Source organism: Quercus suber, unplaced genomic scaffold (assembly GCF_002906115.3).
Source record: "Quercus suber isolate HL8 unplaced genomic scaffold, Cork oak 2.0 scaffold_1243, whole genome shotgun sequence".
Lineage (NCBI taxonomy): Eukaryota > Viridiplantae > Streptophyta > Magnoliopsida > Fagales > Fagaceae > Quercus > Quercus suber.
The window spans coordinates 19,071-36,597 of NW_027070637.1; the positions used below are offsets into that span (position 1 = coordinate 19,071).

Here is a 17,527-nt window from a genome sequence, read left to right on the forward strand (position 1 = left end):
TTTTAGAGTTGTTTAATAAATGAGCCAAGTCTAAGTAAGAATAAGGGTAAACTACAAAATTGGTCTCATATACTTTACACCATATCTCAATTTGGTTCATAACTTGTCAATTTGGTCTCTAACTTTTGGGGGCAGTGTTAATTTGGTTTTTGCCGTTATGTCTTGATGGAAATATCTGACTTGTCTAATGATCTAATAAAAAAAAATGTTTATTCTATTATATCAACTGCCAACAATATAGCTACGTCATACTTAAAATAAATAAAAAAGACCATGTCATACTAAAAAAAATTAAGAACAAACTTCTTCTCACGTGAGTTTGATTGGGCAAAAATTAAATCCCTAACTCTCACTCTCTCTCATTAGAGTCCCTCTCTCTCTCAACCTCAACCTCACCCTCACTCTCACTCTCACATCACTAACCCCTAATCTAGTTGCTTTATTTTCTCATTTACACAAATGCGATCCCAGTTATATAATTTATTATTATCATATCAAGCGACAATCAAAGTAGTAAAAAACTAAAATTAGAACGATTCTAAATCGAAGAATAGCATCACTATTGATGATGAGTGGTGAGAATGAACTTGAGAAGGGCACCGTATTGTTGTAAAGAGAAGTGATGCACAACAATCCCAATCAAAGCCAAATCTCTCACCATATAGTGGCGTATGAAGATTATTTAAGTGTTGGATTATTGTAGAAAGATAGGGATTCCTATCTTTGTATTTAGAGGCTAGAGCATGTTTGGCTTAAGGCTTTCTCAAAACTCAAAATTCATAACTCAAAACTCATCGCTCAAACTTATCACTCATATCTCAAAATTCTATCTTAACAAAAACCCAAAACTGAAAACTTCTTATTTGGTTCATAACTCAAAACAATGTTTCTCATTCTCATAACTCAACTTTATCACTTTTTTGTGGAGCCCACAACTTGCACAATTCAAAACAGTCATTGCTCCCTCCCACGTGTGACCTTCTCTCTCCTCTCACCAAAAATAATTTTTTTGTCTTCCTTATATCACACACACACCGAATCCCTAGAAAAACCCCTCCATCTGCACTTCCGCCTCCATCTCCCCAAAACCCATCTCCAGCAAACCCCTTTCTTCTCCCTCTATCGTAGGAGTCCCAGTTTCTACATTTTTTTTTCCTTTCCTTTTCAGTTATAGGGGCTCTGTTGTGATTGATTTTCTCTTTTTACTCTGCCCTGAAAGAACCCTAAAATCAAAGAATGGGTCATCAATCTTACATGTACTTGTTTTATTATTTTTCCCACTTCTCTATTTTCTGAATTCATTTCTTTATGACTGCTAAACTTTGTGTTTTAATTTCATTTGTGCAGCACGAGTTAAAGCCAAAGAAGAGAAAAGCTTCCAATGGTACTGAGCAAGGATGTGACAAGTCACTAATGGGGTCCCACACGGTTGCACTTATTTACAAAAATGCCATCAAACTCACTTCTTAAATATTGAAAACTCCTTTAGAGCAGTTCTTAGTTTTCATTCTCATAATTCAAATTTTTGAGATATGAGTTATGAAAACAAAAACTGAAAACTCAACCAAACAAATTTTCACTCAGTGGGTCCCACAGATTTTGGGTTTTGAGTGATGAGTTTTGAGTTATATAACTCAAAACACCTCAATCCAAACACTCTATCGATTGACTTTATATAACAAAACTCAATTTGTTAGTTATAGCCAATGTATAATGGCTATGCATGGTATATATATTAATGTACATAGTCAGGTTTATTGGTAATACAAGCAGAGTGATTAGGATTCAGTGCAATACCCACCAAGTGCAATTCACCCAAATCTTTCACAATTTTTTAACACTTTTCACCTTTTTAACTTTTACTTTTTACTTCTCTTAATTTTTTTCTTAACTTTTTTGAATCAATGGTTGAGATTGAAAGTTGCTTTTTGCAACTATCAATCTCAGCCATTCATAGGAATTGCATTTGGTGCAATACCCTAAGTGCAATGTATTGCACCTGATCTCAATCCCAAGTAGAGCATTTCCCTTCACTCCATTTTTCTTGATTTCCCCTTCTTTGCTCACAGTAGTTAGTCACATTACCTTATGGAACTTTCACAATTGTTTGGTCGGATCCATTACTGCCACTCCTTTTAAGCTCTCATCAATGATGCTACTTGCAACTTCAGATTTGACAAAAGAGTTAGGGAGTAGGGATTAATGACGTGAAGGTAAAAGTGAGAGTGATGGTGGGGGAGAGAGGGTCTGATGAGAGAGAGTGAGAATTTATGATCCGTTTGGATTGAGAGGGAGGGAGAGAGAGCAGAGTAGAGTAAATTTAGCATAAAATTAACTTATTTTTAGACAATTTTACTCTACTCCCCTTTACTTTCCTTTCTTCCCCCCTCCATCCAAACAGACCATTAGGGAATTAATTTCTCCCAATATATCTCACGTGAGTACATTTTATATTTTTTAGTATGACGTGGTTTTTATTTTATTTTATTTTATTTTTTTAAGTATGACATGAATATTGTTGGTAGTTGTTGTGATAGTTTTTTTTTTATTAGTCCATTAAATGTGTAATATATATCCATCTAAGATATAATTGCAGATACCAAATTAACACGATACCAAAAGTTTAGGATCATATTGAGTATTAATACAATTGAAATGTTAGAAATTAAATTAAGATATGATATAAAGAATAATGACTAATTATGTAATTTACTCTTATTAGTTATTATTATTAGGGAAATGTTTCACTGCAGTCTGCATACTTATATGGCCTAAGCTCTACCTATCATTATTGTCACATTTGAGTATGCAACAAAACATTTTTCTTATTATTATTATTGTTTTTGGAATTTTCGGTCTTTAAATAGAACTGAACCGGATTAAATCACGGTTTTCAGTTCAGTCCGATTTTAAAATTTATGCATAGCGCCAAAATTAAAAAAAAAAAAATATAATAATGGAAAGTAAAAGTAAAACCCCGACAGTTTTATTAACCACCAAAAAGTATTTATAAAAATAAAATAAACCAAAAAGAAAAAGCAAACCGAAAAAAGAGAGTATCAGAAAACAGAGTCTGTCTGAGTGAAAGAAAAAGCCCTAGGGCGTGCGTGGATAATAATAATGCAGATTACAGGGGCTGTGAGCGATGTTTTAGTCGCAATTCCGTCGCCCATCAATCTCAAGTCCCACGCCCTCTCCGATTCCAACCACTTCTTCCTTTCTTCTCGATTTTCTTCCAAAGTAAGTATACTATACATATATATGCTTTGCTCCCTCTTTTTTTTTTTTTTTTACTTAAAACCTCTTACTCTTATGTATGTGCCTGCCAATTGAAAATTCATATATGCTTTGTCACTCAACCAATGTAGCCAAAGGAAAACAAAAGGATGAAAATTCATCTCTTATTATTATTTTTTTTTAGAGGGTATGAGAATTTAAAATGGAAGTTCCCTTATAATTATTGACTCTATGTAGTTGAATTTTTATTTATTTTATTTATTTTTATAGATAAGGTTCGTCATTTTTAGTCAAATTCATACATTTTAGACTTTACCACACAATTGCTATACTTGTTATTAAGGGTACGTTTGGTACATTGAATGTAGATTACATTAGGAATAGTAATCTTTATTACTGAGAATAAAAAATATTGTAATGGAATAACTATTACTATTCATAAGTTTGGTTGTTACATATGGAAAACTTGTAAAAGATGATTTATAAAGAAACTTTATATTTTTGGAAATATATTAATTTTAAAACTTATTATATACAATAAGGAATAACTATTACATCTATTTTAAAGAGGAATAGCTATTCTTCAATTTAAAGAATAGTTATTCCAATGTAACAACTAATCCATGTAATAAAGATGCAACCAAATGAACGAATTAATATTACACATGAATAACTATTCCATTACAGGAGCTATTACAGCATACCAAACGTACCCTAAAGGGTTTGGCTTACCTCTGGTAGTTTTTTTAACTGTAATTTTCTTTTGTTTTAATGAGAAACTGCCACGTCACTCACTAACTAAATAAAAAGTGGAGATTATAACCCACTACCACTTGCCATTGTGTATTTAAAACAAAAGGAGACATTTTTTTAACAAAAGTACTGGAGATAAGCCAAACCCGTTATTAAAAATCATAACATTAGGGGCTCATTTTAGAGAAAGTCCCAAACTTGATGTGAAATTCCCTGTGAATATGATTTTATTCATGCGTGCGAGAGGAGGAAGGAGTACGGCATTGTTGTACTCCTAGAGTATTGTATAATTACTCTTTACAGATCCATGTGTTAGGATGCTTGTTTCTGTATCTCAAACAAAATTACATTCTTTTCTAGAGCTGTCCTTCGGTTTGCTTTCCCAAGCTAGGAACTGGACTGCACAAATGTCGAGCAAAAGGCCTTGCCGTTAAAGCCTTGGGGGATTCAAGCGATAATTTGTCACGATTTGCTCCTCTTGAATTTGAATCCTCAGTCGGACAGCTTTTGGCGCAAATTTTGCAAACCCATCCTCATCTACTTCCAGCAGCCATTGATCAGCAACTTGAGAACCTTCAAACTCATAGAGATGCCCAAAGAGAAGAAACTCCTTCCTCTCAAGATCTCCTGCACAAGTAAGTATTCTCATCTCTAGTCCCTCACATTTATTAGTATTCTGTAATTGATCATATTAATACAACTATTCATTTGTTTAGTTTTGGAATCCCTTTGATTCCTAACAAAGGGATAGCATTACAGATAATGTCTTGCAGTTCGCTTGATGTATGCTGACTTTTGTACTATTAATGATTTCATTCAGAGGTGTACACCGGAAAAAACAGTAAACTAGAATATGAGAGGATCTTTGAGGGTACCTTAAAACAACTTGAGGTCATTTTTGTTAGGAATGAAGTATAGCCTTTTTGTGTCAAGGTCATTATGGAATTTATGGGTGAAGTATAATTATATATTGTGATGAGTTCCATTTGAATTTTACTTATGAAAGGAATATATATACACGGAGAGATTTCAATGCTCTCTTAAGTTATTGATGGATTAGCATTAGGGATAACGGGTTACACGTTCCTTGGTTGAGGCATATCAAACTTGTGTGTGTGTGTGTGTGTGTGTGTGTGTGATGCTAATTTCTATAAAGTCAAAGACTTGATTAGAAGTAACCAATGTTCTTTGGAGAGGGTGAGGTCATGGCTTCAATGCCCATTGGGTGTGTGTGTACTTACCAATGGTAAAAAAGAAGAAGTAAACAATACGGGAAGAAACAATATATTAGAGTATGAAAGCATCTTTGAGGATGAATTCAAACAACTTGAGTTTATTATTGTTAGGAATGTGGCATATTCTCTTTGGCTCTTGGTCAGTATTGAATTTAGTAGTGTCCCTTCTATGAAATTTTTTCGAGAGATTTCATTAATATGGATTTTTCTTACCATGCTTGTGTCCCCAGCTTCAATCATCAATCCTGAAGCTTGTATCTTCCATTTTGAGAGGTTTTAAATTAATATGATGGTTGCCGTGCTGGGAATTATAAATCAGCATCTAACCTTTTCTAGTGCCTCAAAAATACCAAGATGATAGGCTTATTTGCTCTTGGGGTGGAATTAATTTTGCTGTTCTGATACATTTGTGAAATAATTCTTCAAGAACCCTTGGAGAATTTAGCATTCAATATTAGATACAAACATCGTCACTTTGAAGTCCAGAACATGTGCTTTGTCTACAATCTAAATGGTAGCCACCACCCTGAATACCCTTACTTTATTCATTCTTTGTCCTTAGCTTTAGTTTTGTAGGTCTCATTTTTTGGTTAGTCTTCTTGTAGGTCTTCATGTGGCCTCTAGGTATTTTCTCTCTCTCTCTCTCTCTCTCTCTCTCTCTCTCTAATTAGCCAAAAATGTCCACAAAATTTTTTGGGAGTTTGGTATGGGTGGGATTCATAGTTTCTTTATTGAATCTAAATTATTCCAACTGGTGGTAGAGGAAGGGGAAATTTTTTCTGTTTTATGGATGGATTTTTGATTGGGGCAAGAACTTCATGAAATCGGTGGTTATGGGCAAGAAAGTTGCACAGTGTTGCCCAGTGGTTGATGAATAATATTGAACTTACCGTTGTTGGGGTTAACCCCAAACAATTCTTTACGTTCAAGGAAGGTGATACCACTTACACATTTCAATGGAGCTCAAATTATTTTGGGCAATATCTAGTTGAGACTGAAGTCAAGGTTGGCGGGTTAAGGAGGTCTATCATCATACCTAAAGGCAAGAAAAAAAGTGGTTGGAAGGGTTTTGGGATTGAATTAACAAAGTTGCTGGAACCCAATCAATATGCTTTGGTAGGTTTACGTCAGGAAAAAGCTATTGCCCAGAAGCATAAGCACAATTCAGAGATTCAAATCTCTTAGTCTTTCACAGAAGTGGTGAAAGGGCAAGAGAAGACTAGTGGCATGGAGCAGCCATGGCAACCTATTGTCAGTGGCAAGGGGAAGAGGTGGTTAGGGGAGGAGGACGTGGTGAAACCCAGCCATCTAAAGCCCATAAAGATGGTGCCAGTTGAAAAGATTGGTGGTAAACCTAGTCAGATAGCTGTGGGAGGTGGGAATGGCAATGGTTGGCGCATTATGGAAAACTTTAAAGTTGGAGAGAAAATTCTGGAAGAAATTAAAAAAAGATTCATGTTACTGTTTAGTTCAAATTCAAATGAGAATAATAATGGGAAGGAGTGTTATATTTGGAATTCATGTTGGATAAGGAAAGGCTGCGTTGGATAAGGAATGGCTTGAGGATGGAGGTGGTTTGAGGGAGGAAAGAGTTGGGTCTCATGGGATTGCAATAAAGGTGACAAAAAATTTTAAATGGATTCCACGAGTAACCATTAGTAAAAAAATTGATGGTCTTAATAGTGAAAATATGGGTTAGGGCCCAAATTTTATCCCTTCTCTTTCAATGGGTCAACAACCACCGAATGACCAAAGAAATGGACCTTATTTCAGCCCAATTCTATCAGGCCCAAGCACATATGAAGTGGGAGAGTGCTCAAAGGCAGGTCAAGCGAGCCTTGTTCCTAAACTCACGGTAGCAAGACAATGCTTGCGAATTCCGGAATGTAGAGCCATTCTCATATCTGATGGGGTTTGTCTCTTTGGTTTGACACTGACAACAAGGGGGCAAGAAGCATTGACTTTGTGGTTGGTGTCTTTTCTCCAATCGATGTTGTATAATATTAGCCCCACCATCTCTGATTTGAATTCTTATTTGCTGGGAGCAATGAAAGATATTTACTCACATCTTTCTCTATAGGGTGATAAAGGGTTCGATCAAAAGACATCTTCGATACAAGCAGGGATGCACGTCAGAAGTTCCAATGGGATTGACCATGACCCAAGCTGGGATACATGACAACACCGACACTGAAGAGTGACTTGATGTGGCACATTGGGTTATGGTTCCGGCTATAGAGGAGAGTGCAACCTTAGATGTGAGCCCGTTGAACATGCTCTATGAAGGGGACGAGGTCAGTGTTTCTTGCAATCCATTTGATTGGGTGATGAGGAGAATTAGGGGCTTTAGTAGATTTTTGGGTTATCTTTTGATGGTTTTGAGGAGGAAGCCATTAATTTGTTCATGGCCATTGAAGCTAAATGGAGGGTATAGACAACACCCATAACAAATCATGGGTCAAGCCAAAGAGGTCTTCGAGAGTTACGAAGCTTGAGGTCATCAATGAACTATGATAACAAGAGGGGAAGAATTGTTCTAATGAATCTTAGGCTATTATCATGGAATGTGAGGAGATTGAACGATAGGGATAGAAGATTGGAAATTAGAAATTTGTTGAGGATGTGGAGAGCCGATGTGGTGTCTTCAAGAAACAAAAATGGGGGTCATTAATGGAGCAGTAATTTATAGTTTATGGGGTAATCAATTTGTAGATTGGGATTTTGTGCAGGTAGAAGGTGCTTCAGGAGGTATTCTGGTTTTTTAGGACCGACGGGTAGTTGAAACTTGAAAGATTAGATTTTGTGAAGGAATTTTTTTATTTATCATGTAAATTTTGTTGTGTTGCAGACAATTTCGATTTTTATATTCTCAAGAGTTTAAGGGCCGAATCGGGACGGTGATTGCAAGGTACTTCGGGATGAATTTACAGGCATCAATAGTTGGTGGGGGTTACCATGGTGCATTGGGGTGATTTTAATGTTTTTAGATTCCAGAGTGAGCGGTTGAGAGGAGGAGGCTCAGTGCTTGGTGCTTGCAATGTGAGAATTTTATGATTTTATTTCTGAGCATGGCCTGATGGATTTACCATTGATAGGTGGACATTTTACATAGTCAAACAATCGAGAAACTCCTTCCATATCAAGATTAGATCGTTTTCTGGTCACTGGAGGTTGGGAGGAACATTTTCTGATTTAGCTTAGACTCTACTGCCTTGCCCTTAATCTGACCACTTTTCTTGTTATATTTGACAGTGGTAATATTGAACGAGGTAAATCCTATTTTAAGTTTGAGAACATGTGGCTAAAATTTGATGGATTTGTGGAGAGAGTGAAACAATGGTGGCAGGGCTATTTTTCAAGGATCTTCAAGTCATGTTGTGTGTCAAAAATTAAAGGCTTTGAAACAAGATTTGAAGTTGTGGAATAGAGAGGTGTTTGGGCATGTTGGGATCAGCAAGCAAGATCTCTTACGAGAGATAGCGGCATCGGATGCTAGAGAAGTTATGCTCATTGAAGAAATTAGTTGGAGACAAAAATCCGGAGTGTTGTGTAAGGGAGGGAAATCAAAACACTAAATTTTTTCATTGAATGGCAAATTCTCACCGCAGAAATAATTTCATCGGGTCTATTTCTATGGAGGGAACAATAGCCACAACTCAAGAGGCCATACGTGCAGGTATTGTTTAGGTATTGTTCAGTTATATGAAAAACTTTATTTTGAATCTACCCTGTGGAGATCAATGCTAGATGGGATGCATTTTGATGCTCTTGATGTGGGTAAGGCAGAGGGTTTGGTGGTTCCCTTTGGGGAAGAGGAAGTATTGGAAGCCGTGAAAGACATGAGTGGTGATAAAGTGCCTAAGCCTAATGGGTTTACAATGGCATTTTTTTTTAAACATGCTAGCATATAGTAAAGGATGATGTGATGAAAACATTGGAACAATTTCACTCTTTTTGTACCTTTGAAAAAAGTATCAATACTACTAATGCAAGAGATGCAAGAAGATTTTTGTTTAGTATTATTTATGTTTGCAAGTCAATTGTATTTTTATGTTTTAGGTCCTAGCATTTTATTTAGCTCTTAGTATTTTAATTTGAAAGCAATGTTATTTTCGTAATGAGGCAATTATGGTTTCCTACGCCAATTAGAACTAGGGTTTGACAATCCTTTATAAGCAAACTGTTGTAATCCTCTTGGGAGATAATTGATATTTTGATGAATGAAAAATGGCCTTTTGGTCTCTTTGGTCTAGTGTTGACTTCAGTTTCGCCCTAGGTGTTAACTTCAATTCCTCCCTAGGTGCTAACTCCTAGTGGTTTTCCCGCTTGGTGCTTGACTCTAAGCCAGGCCTAAGTGTTGACTCCTAGGTCATATTACTTTATTTTCTTGTCTTTTAATTTTATTGTTCAATAGTTTTGGTTGTCCTGCATCATTTTTGGTATCAGAGCAAAATACAATTTGTTTGAAGCACGAAACACCACTATAGTCAATCTAGAACTAGAAGAAAATCACACCCAAAAAAAAATCTGCTGAACTGCAGTCATGAAGCCACTCTGAACCAACCCATCAGAAATCCCAATCATTGTTGTCTTTTTACCACCGCTAGAAAACCCCACAAAAATTTTGCTAGCACCACCATATCACCACCATTGATACAAACATATCCCAACCAACCAAGCAATGGCGGAGTCAGGATTTTAACCTAGAGGGGGCAAAATTAAAAGACGATATTAAAAGTGAAATTAATCTAAAAAATATTAATCAACAATAATAACAAAATAAATAAACACTTGTAAGTGAATATGAATATATTTCATATTATTAAAATAAATAAACAAAAATAACCAATTCATAGCTACTAAAAAATTTGCAAATTGGTGGAGTAAAAATGTGATTAGTGTTACTTAAAAAAAATAATGAATAAATGTTTGAAATTATTTTTTATGATTGGTAGCATGCCAATTTGTAGGACATAAGTAGTAAAATTTGTAGCATCTCTAGCATCTTTCAAGAATAAAATGCTGTAAAAAGTATCATAAATAGTGGAAATGGTGTAAATAATGATATAAAATAAAAAAAATAAAAAATAGTGAAATAAGTGCAACACGTAGGACAAGACAAAAGCTACTTATAAGAATAGTGAAATTGGTGAAAAGCTTACATGGTTTGGTGTTTGAGAACTTTTTCCTTTCTTTTTCTTGTGTCATAGTCACTTTCAACCAAATAGAAGTCCTTTTTTTTATTTTTTATTTCCTCCATGTTAGTAAGTAATTACTTTAGACTACTAATGCTAGAAACTTTTAGGAGTTAGCGCACCTGCAGTGCACCCAAGGCCCCAACCACACGGCCACAAATCCTAAGTCCACACTCAAATCACCAAACCCTTTTGCAACCACGAAGATAGAGTAGAAGTCCAGTCACCACTGACCCTACATTGTCAATTTTTGGCCTTCTTCACTCCGGAGATCCACCTCCATTAATTCTCGCTTGCTGCTGTGACTACCACTGTACATACTCACAAGCCCCAGTTGCAGCAACCCACCACGGGCACCTTCCATCCTTGCCTCATGCTGCCATGACCATCACTTGCTCATTGTCGTGCCACCGCAAGTCCCCTAGGAATCCATCAAACCGATCTCCAAAGGTAACTTGTCCCCTTGCCTTTTTGTTTTAAGACTATAGCACATTTGTTTCTAGAACACTACCTGATCTAGTGTGACCCAAACATAGTTTATTTTTTCTCTTGAGTAAAACTTTAACCCAGCATTTCCTAACACGGTCCCCAAAAAAAAAAAAAAAAATCCCAAACTTGTAAACCAACTTAGTTTATTTTAAAAAAACCTGACCCAACCCAATTTTCAAAAGAAGAAGAGAAAGCCAAGCCTAGTTCCACCTGGTCAGCCCATTAACCCAATTTCCAAAAAAGAAGTCAGATTAGCCGATTAAACCAAGAAGGTAGAAGCCAACCTGTGTAGTGTTCTTCAACTTTCAACATCAAGTTAAGCAGTCAAGATTCTTGTTCATTGAGCAATGGTAATATCAAAAACACCTCATTTTGATGGTTGTAAAAATAATTCATGGGATTATCTCGACTGGATTAATGGGATGGAGCGATTCTTTGAACAAGCAAATTTTGTGGATGACATAAAAGTTAGGTATGCAAAGTTGAAGTTAAGAGATGGAGCACAAATTTTCTATGAGGATCTCGAATATATGCGCTATATAAAATATAAACCTCTCATTACTGCATGGGAAGATATGAAAGAAAAGTTTTGTGATGAATATTTGTCCCCATACTTTTGAGCTAAGTATCTACCCCAATCTCGTGTGGTAATTTTTAAGATCAAAGTAACGGTACGAGGAAATGGAATAGCCAGCTAATTGCATGCTTTCATGTCCTCAATGCACCCTTGGACAATCTACCTTTCGTCAAAACTTCAAGGAATTGAAGGAAGACTTCAAAGAATTAAAGGAATTATTTGAAAAACTAATAAAAAGTGTTCTAGACTTGGCCCAACAAGTGAAGCAAGTGAAGACTCAAACTCAATCAATTGGGAAACCAAGGATGATAGATCACAATGAAATTATTGCTGCCCCCATAGAAGACAACATTGATGATGGGATATTGGTAGTGGAGAAACATTCAAGTAACACTAGAGCCTAATGTCGATAGAGACGCACAAGCCCCAACGAGTGTTGGTCTAACATGCGTACAAGGAAATGAACCTTTTGAAGAGCAGCAAGGTGAAAAGATGGTTTCTCAAGAGAGTATTATGTTAGAGTGTGCACATGATGTGAAAGTTGAATTTGTTGATTGTGCTTCTGATCGACCCTCCATAGTGCTTGAAGATCTACATCTTGGTGAAGTTGAAGAGGTTGAAACCACAATGCTTCTTATGGTTCCAGATGAGATTATGCTGATTCCACACATGATTTTGTGATTTCAAATGACTTTGATGTGGTGGAATTCAAGGTTTTTCCTTTCTCTATTCCATAAGGTGATTCTAGACTTGAAGCAAGTGTTTCTTGTGAGCTTCCTAATCCTTCAATCCTTCAATGAGATCTTGGTGATTAGGAACACGAAGTACTACCATAACCTAGCGTTGAAAAAGAAATGCAAGTGCCAGAAAATTTAGAATTAACACACCTTGAACTATGTGTGGTGGATCTAATACAATCTATTGGAGAGTCACTATTTGACAGAGAGAAAGTTAAATGAGATTGCAAAGAATTAGGGTGCTCATATTGTAAAAAAATGAAAATAAGTTTGATGCATCTGCTACTCATCAACCCTCATGGTGCCTGAAGTTGAAAGGCTTGGTACAATGATGCTTCTTATGGTTCAAGATAAGGCAGTATCATTTGTAACACTTAACTCCACCTTGATAGCATTTTGCTTATTTGCTGAAAGAGGGTATAAGTAGAGTTGTACCTAGAAAAAACAAGGCTTTAAAAAAGTTGTAAGTAAGTAAATAAGCTAATAAGTTAAAAGAAAAAAGCTAAGTTAAAAGTAAATAAGCTAATAAGTTAAAAGAAAAAAGCTAAGTTAAATGCACGCTTATCATTTCAAACTAATTCAATTATATGGTAGAATAGAAGGATTCTTTGTTCTTAGTGCTGTCAAAAGTGCATCAAGAGTTGTTGCAAGTATCAAGTATCAAGTTCTCCTTAAAAACTCTAAAAACTCAAGGTCGAGTTTTCTCCAACCAAAAGAGAATGATGTAGAGAGCCGAGCAAGAATTAATGCTGATTGATTTTGTTTTGTTTGAATTTTATTTTGATTCCATTATTTCTTTCCTCTTATTTGTTGTAACCCTAGAAGCTCTACTTAGCGCTCTGGAAAAACATTGTGGGAGACATGATTGATGAATAAAATTTTATGTTGGAATTTCCCAATATTGGTTGCTAATTCCTAGCAACTTAGGTACTAATTCCTAGGTTTTCCTGCTTGGTGTTGATTTCAAGCAACTCTCAGTGCTCATTTGTAGTTCCAATTGCTTTGTTTTATTCTTTTGTTTCCCAAACACAAGCCCCCATTTTTAGAGTTAATTCTTGCATCAACCACTGGCAATAGTGTACAAAAGGCTATAAAGATCTATAAAAATAATCAATTTCTTTTACAGGTGTATTGGCTTGCATCATTGTATCCTTTTTTTTTGGGGGGTGGGGGTAAATAATTTACCCCAGTTGCCTGCCAAATTGTTCACCTGCTGGTAATATGTTGTAACTGATTAACTAAAATTGTGTATTTTAGGAGAATTGCTGAAGTCAGAGAGAAAGAAAGGCGTAAGGCACTGGAAGAGATAATATACTGCTTAATTATACAGAAATTTATGGACAAGGACATTCTGATGATCCCTAAGATATCAGAAACCTCAGAATCTATTGCGCCACTGGATTCTTGGCCTAACCAGGAACACAAACTTGAATCTGTTCATTCCCCAGAAGCTTTTGAGATGATACAGAGCCACTTATCTCTTGTACTTGGAGAGCGACTTGTGGGACCCCTTGATACAGTTGTTCAGATGAGCAAAATCAAACTTGGAAAGCTGTATGCTGCTTCAATAATGTATGGATATTTTCTCAAAAGAGTTGATGAACGGTTTCAACTCGAAAGAACCATGAAAACCCTTACTGATGGTTTAAGTAAAGACCAGGCAAGTTTTGATGATCCAGTTCCAACAAAACAGCTCTGGGATCCTGAATCATTGATCCGGGTATTTCCTGATGATGGTGGTGAGAGTGATGGGGGAAATTTCATGAATACTGGTGAAGGCAAATCATACCGACTGAGATCCTATGTTATGTACTTGGATGCAGAGACTCTTCAGAGATATGCTACTATAAGATCCAAAGAAGCTATTTCTTTGATTGAAAAGCAGACGCAGGCCCTGTTTGGGAGGCCTGACATTCGGATTGCAGAGGATGGTTCAATTGACACTTCTAATGATGAAGTACTTGCAATTACTTTCACTGGATTGACAATGCTAGTCTTGGAGGCAGTCGCATTTGGATCATTTCTATGGGATGCAGAAAGCTATGTTGAATCTAAATACCATTTTGTAAAAAACTAAAAATAGTATTAGATCTATTTAATTCTCACCGACGCTGTATAGTTTGTGCTGTATTGAACATGTTGTAATGGGTTTTCCAGTATATAAAATAGTTAGATATTTTGTATCCAAGAGATACAATACCATGTTCATTTTAGATACTGAAATATAGAGAATTACATAACAAGTTAAAGCTCTTGGCCCAAATGCTTAGAGAAAGTCAAGAAAAATGTAAATAGGAGAGAGAGAGAGAGAGAGAGAGAGAGAGATTACAATTATTTCCTAGGTACTATTAATTTCTTGGTGGACGTGAATGTATCTCATGAGACGGTATTATAAGATAATTTTCCTTCTTTAATACCTAGAGATAGGCTAAATATGTTTCATATGGTTTGTTTTCTCTTTCTTCCTTCCTACCTGTTGGATATATTCCCCTTTCAATCTTTCTAAAAGTGAAGTACACCCCTAGTTGGGTGTCAAGAATTTTGTTAGGTGTCCCCAGGTAGGGTTGCGTGAAGAAGAGATTTAGTGCGCGTTCAGCTCCAAATTAAAAAGTCAACTTATTTTACTATTCAATTTATTTTTGCTACTATTTATGGGCTTTATTGTATTTTTTTTGTATTATTTATTAGTCTCGCTGTACTATTTCAGTTAACTTTTATCTTTATTTAAAATACTTTTAGAAAAAAAAATTTCAGTTTTAACAAAATAGGTGGATTCCAAATAGACTTTTAATTGTTGTACAATTAGAGAGCTTGAGGGGAGAGTTAGAAAGGACCATTGGTGCCACTCCTTTAGATGCCTACAGCCAATCTCCAATGTATTTATCTACTTTTTCTCAGAGAGTTTAATGACAAAGGCAAACAATTTGTTGGGGAGGGGTTAGGCTTAGATTTTGAGTTTGATTCCCGAAATTCTTGTACAGTAAGAAAGAATTATACCATCTTACCAATATTTTCCTGAATCCAAAAGTTCAAAGGGGTGTTTGGTTAGTGTTTTTAAACAACCATTTTCAGTTTTTAAACAACATTTCACGCATTTCAATGCACTTTTTCACATACACGTATTTTCATAAATGTTTTTAAACAATAATTTTCAGTTTTTAAACACATGCACCAAACAAGCATCTTCTAGTTTTTTCTTCTTTTATTTTTTTTTATTTTTTATGGGACGATCTTCTGTTTCATAAAAGCCTACTACTTCTCATCAATTTCTTTGACTGAACACAGACTCTCTCATATGCATTTTACCACTCATCTCAGTTTGGTTTACTACATCACAAATAGAAAAAAGACTGTACCTATAGACTTAATTGTTTTGAATATATTGTCAGCATGATCTTTGGTTATCCTGACCTTTGTAATCTTGTAACAATTAGGCCAGCAAGATAGCAACATAAATAAAATATTGGCCCATGGTCTTTTATTATTTATTATTTGTTATTTTCTTTAATGGAGGGATTTTGCAGATTATTGATGAAAAATGAATAAACAAAATTTTGAGTTAGACTGAAACAGACATGTACATTTGATGTCCTGTATTTGAAAAGATAAATAACATGCAATCTGATTGTTGAATAACTGAATTGTGCATACCTGATACCAAATTTGTCCATGTTAGATTTGGTGTGCCATGTTAGAAGCCGGGAGTGAAATACCAGATTCAATAATGACTTTGAAGGCAATTTTAAATTTCACATTTCTGAACACCCAGCTGTTAAAAATGTCGGCTTTTTTATTATTTTTTTAAATTACGAAATCCAATTCTATAGAGTAGAGACATTCCATAAACACTAGCTGCCTTGGAGATTGAGGAATAGAGGATAAAATTTGAAAGGCTTCGTCCTAAGCTTGTGGAAGATTTCTTTCACTTCTGAGGTTTTCACTTGTTGTGGTTTCCTTTCTTTTTATATAATGTCTAAAGATCTTCCCACTTTGAGCTCCCATGCTGATGATCCATACAAACGAAGGACGGCTCAAGCATCAATAGTTTATAAAAATGTTATAAAATAATTTATAACTGTAGCATTACTCTTATAACTAGTTTTATTCCCATGTGATTCATAGCTTGATGAAAATTCATATGTAAGCTATTTTTTTAAATAATTAAAACAAAATTATTAAATAAATAGTAATAATAAATTGTAAAATAAGTAAATAATTTTTATAAAATAATTTGTTTTAAGTTCTAATTGTTTAGAATTTGTACTTTATTAGTGTTTAATTACTTTCATATTTGAAAATTCTCTTTGTGATTTGTGTTAATTTCTTAATATAAGATATGAATGAGTTTGATCGTTCCTATTTGTGTTATTTTAATCTATACTTTAGCCAACACAAACAATTAAAAAAAAAAAAAGTTCCTCAGTACAAAATTTTTCCTAGTGATAGTCTAATTAAAAAAATAACATGTTGTACAAATTAAATATAATAATGAAAACCAAAAAACAAAACATACACAAAAGAGTTCAAAATTTGAGAATACAAAATAAAATAAAAACTTACATAAGGGAACCAAGAACTTAAATGAGCCATTGTTTTACTTTTAATAGTAAACTTCCTTTGGCATAATATACTGCACACAAATTCAGAAGCAAAGAACAATAAGTAAGATGAATTTATTAGATTAAAATAAAAACGTAAGTTGCATATTGGGAAAAAAAAAGTGAAAAAAAAAAATACAATAATGTGGGGTGTATTGTGTGAGATTTAATTATATGGATGACTTTATTGATTAAGAGAAATTATATCAAAAAACCATGGATTAATATATATATATATATATATGAAAATTTTGATAATAGATTATTAGTTGGAGTAGAATTTAAATTTTTAAAACTTAGATTATAAAGTTTTATTTAAATTAAATTATTGTTAAATCTTATCCCTTAGTCAAGAGTTATGTACCTTAATATCCTAATAAAATATTAATTTAATAAGATGCAAAATTTTGATAATCGGCTTTTAGTTTTATTTAAATTTAAATTAAACATTTGTTAAGTGTTATCCTTTAATTTGAGGAAATATATAATAACAAATAATATAAAATTAATTTAATAATTAGCTGTTCTTAAAATGTTGATAATAGACTTTTAGTTGGAGTAAAAGTCAAAAGTTTTTTTTTTTTTTTTTTTTTTTTTTTTTTTTTTTTTTTTTATAGGTAGTGTAGTTGTTTTAGTTTTTAGAGTAGGACTGAGGGAGTATTTTAGGCTTTTTATTGTTTTAGCAGCATACCATGAAAAAATAACA

The 17,527-nt window shown here is 34.5% G+C and overlaps 1 protein-coding gene across 1 annotated transcript; it reads left to right on the forward strand.

Moving 5' to 3' along the window:
• The first annotated feature begins 3,023 nt into the window (after positions 1-3,023).
• Positions 3,024-14,425, forward strand: LOC112020527 (UV-B-induced protein At3g17800, chloroplastic). The gene is made up of 3 exons (XM_024053088.2): positions 3,024-3,240; positions 4,351-4,625; positions 13,481-14,425. Exons 1-3 carry the CDS (start codon positions 3,121-3,123, stop codon positions 14,298-14,300), a joined length of 1,215 nt encoding a protein of 404 aa, XP_023908856.2. The 5' UTR covers positions 3,024-3,120; the 3' UTR covers positions 14,301-14,425.
• Positions 14,426-17,527: the final 3,102 nt, after the last annotated feature.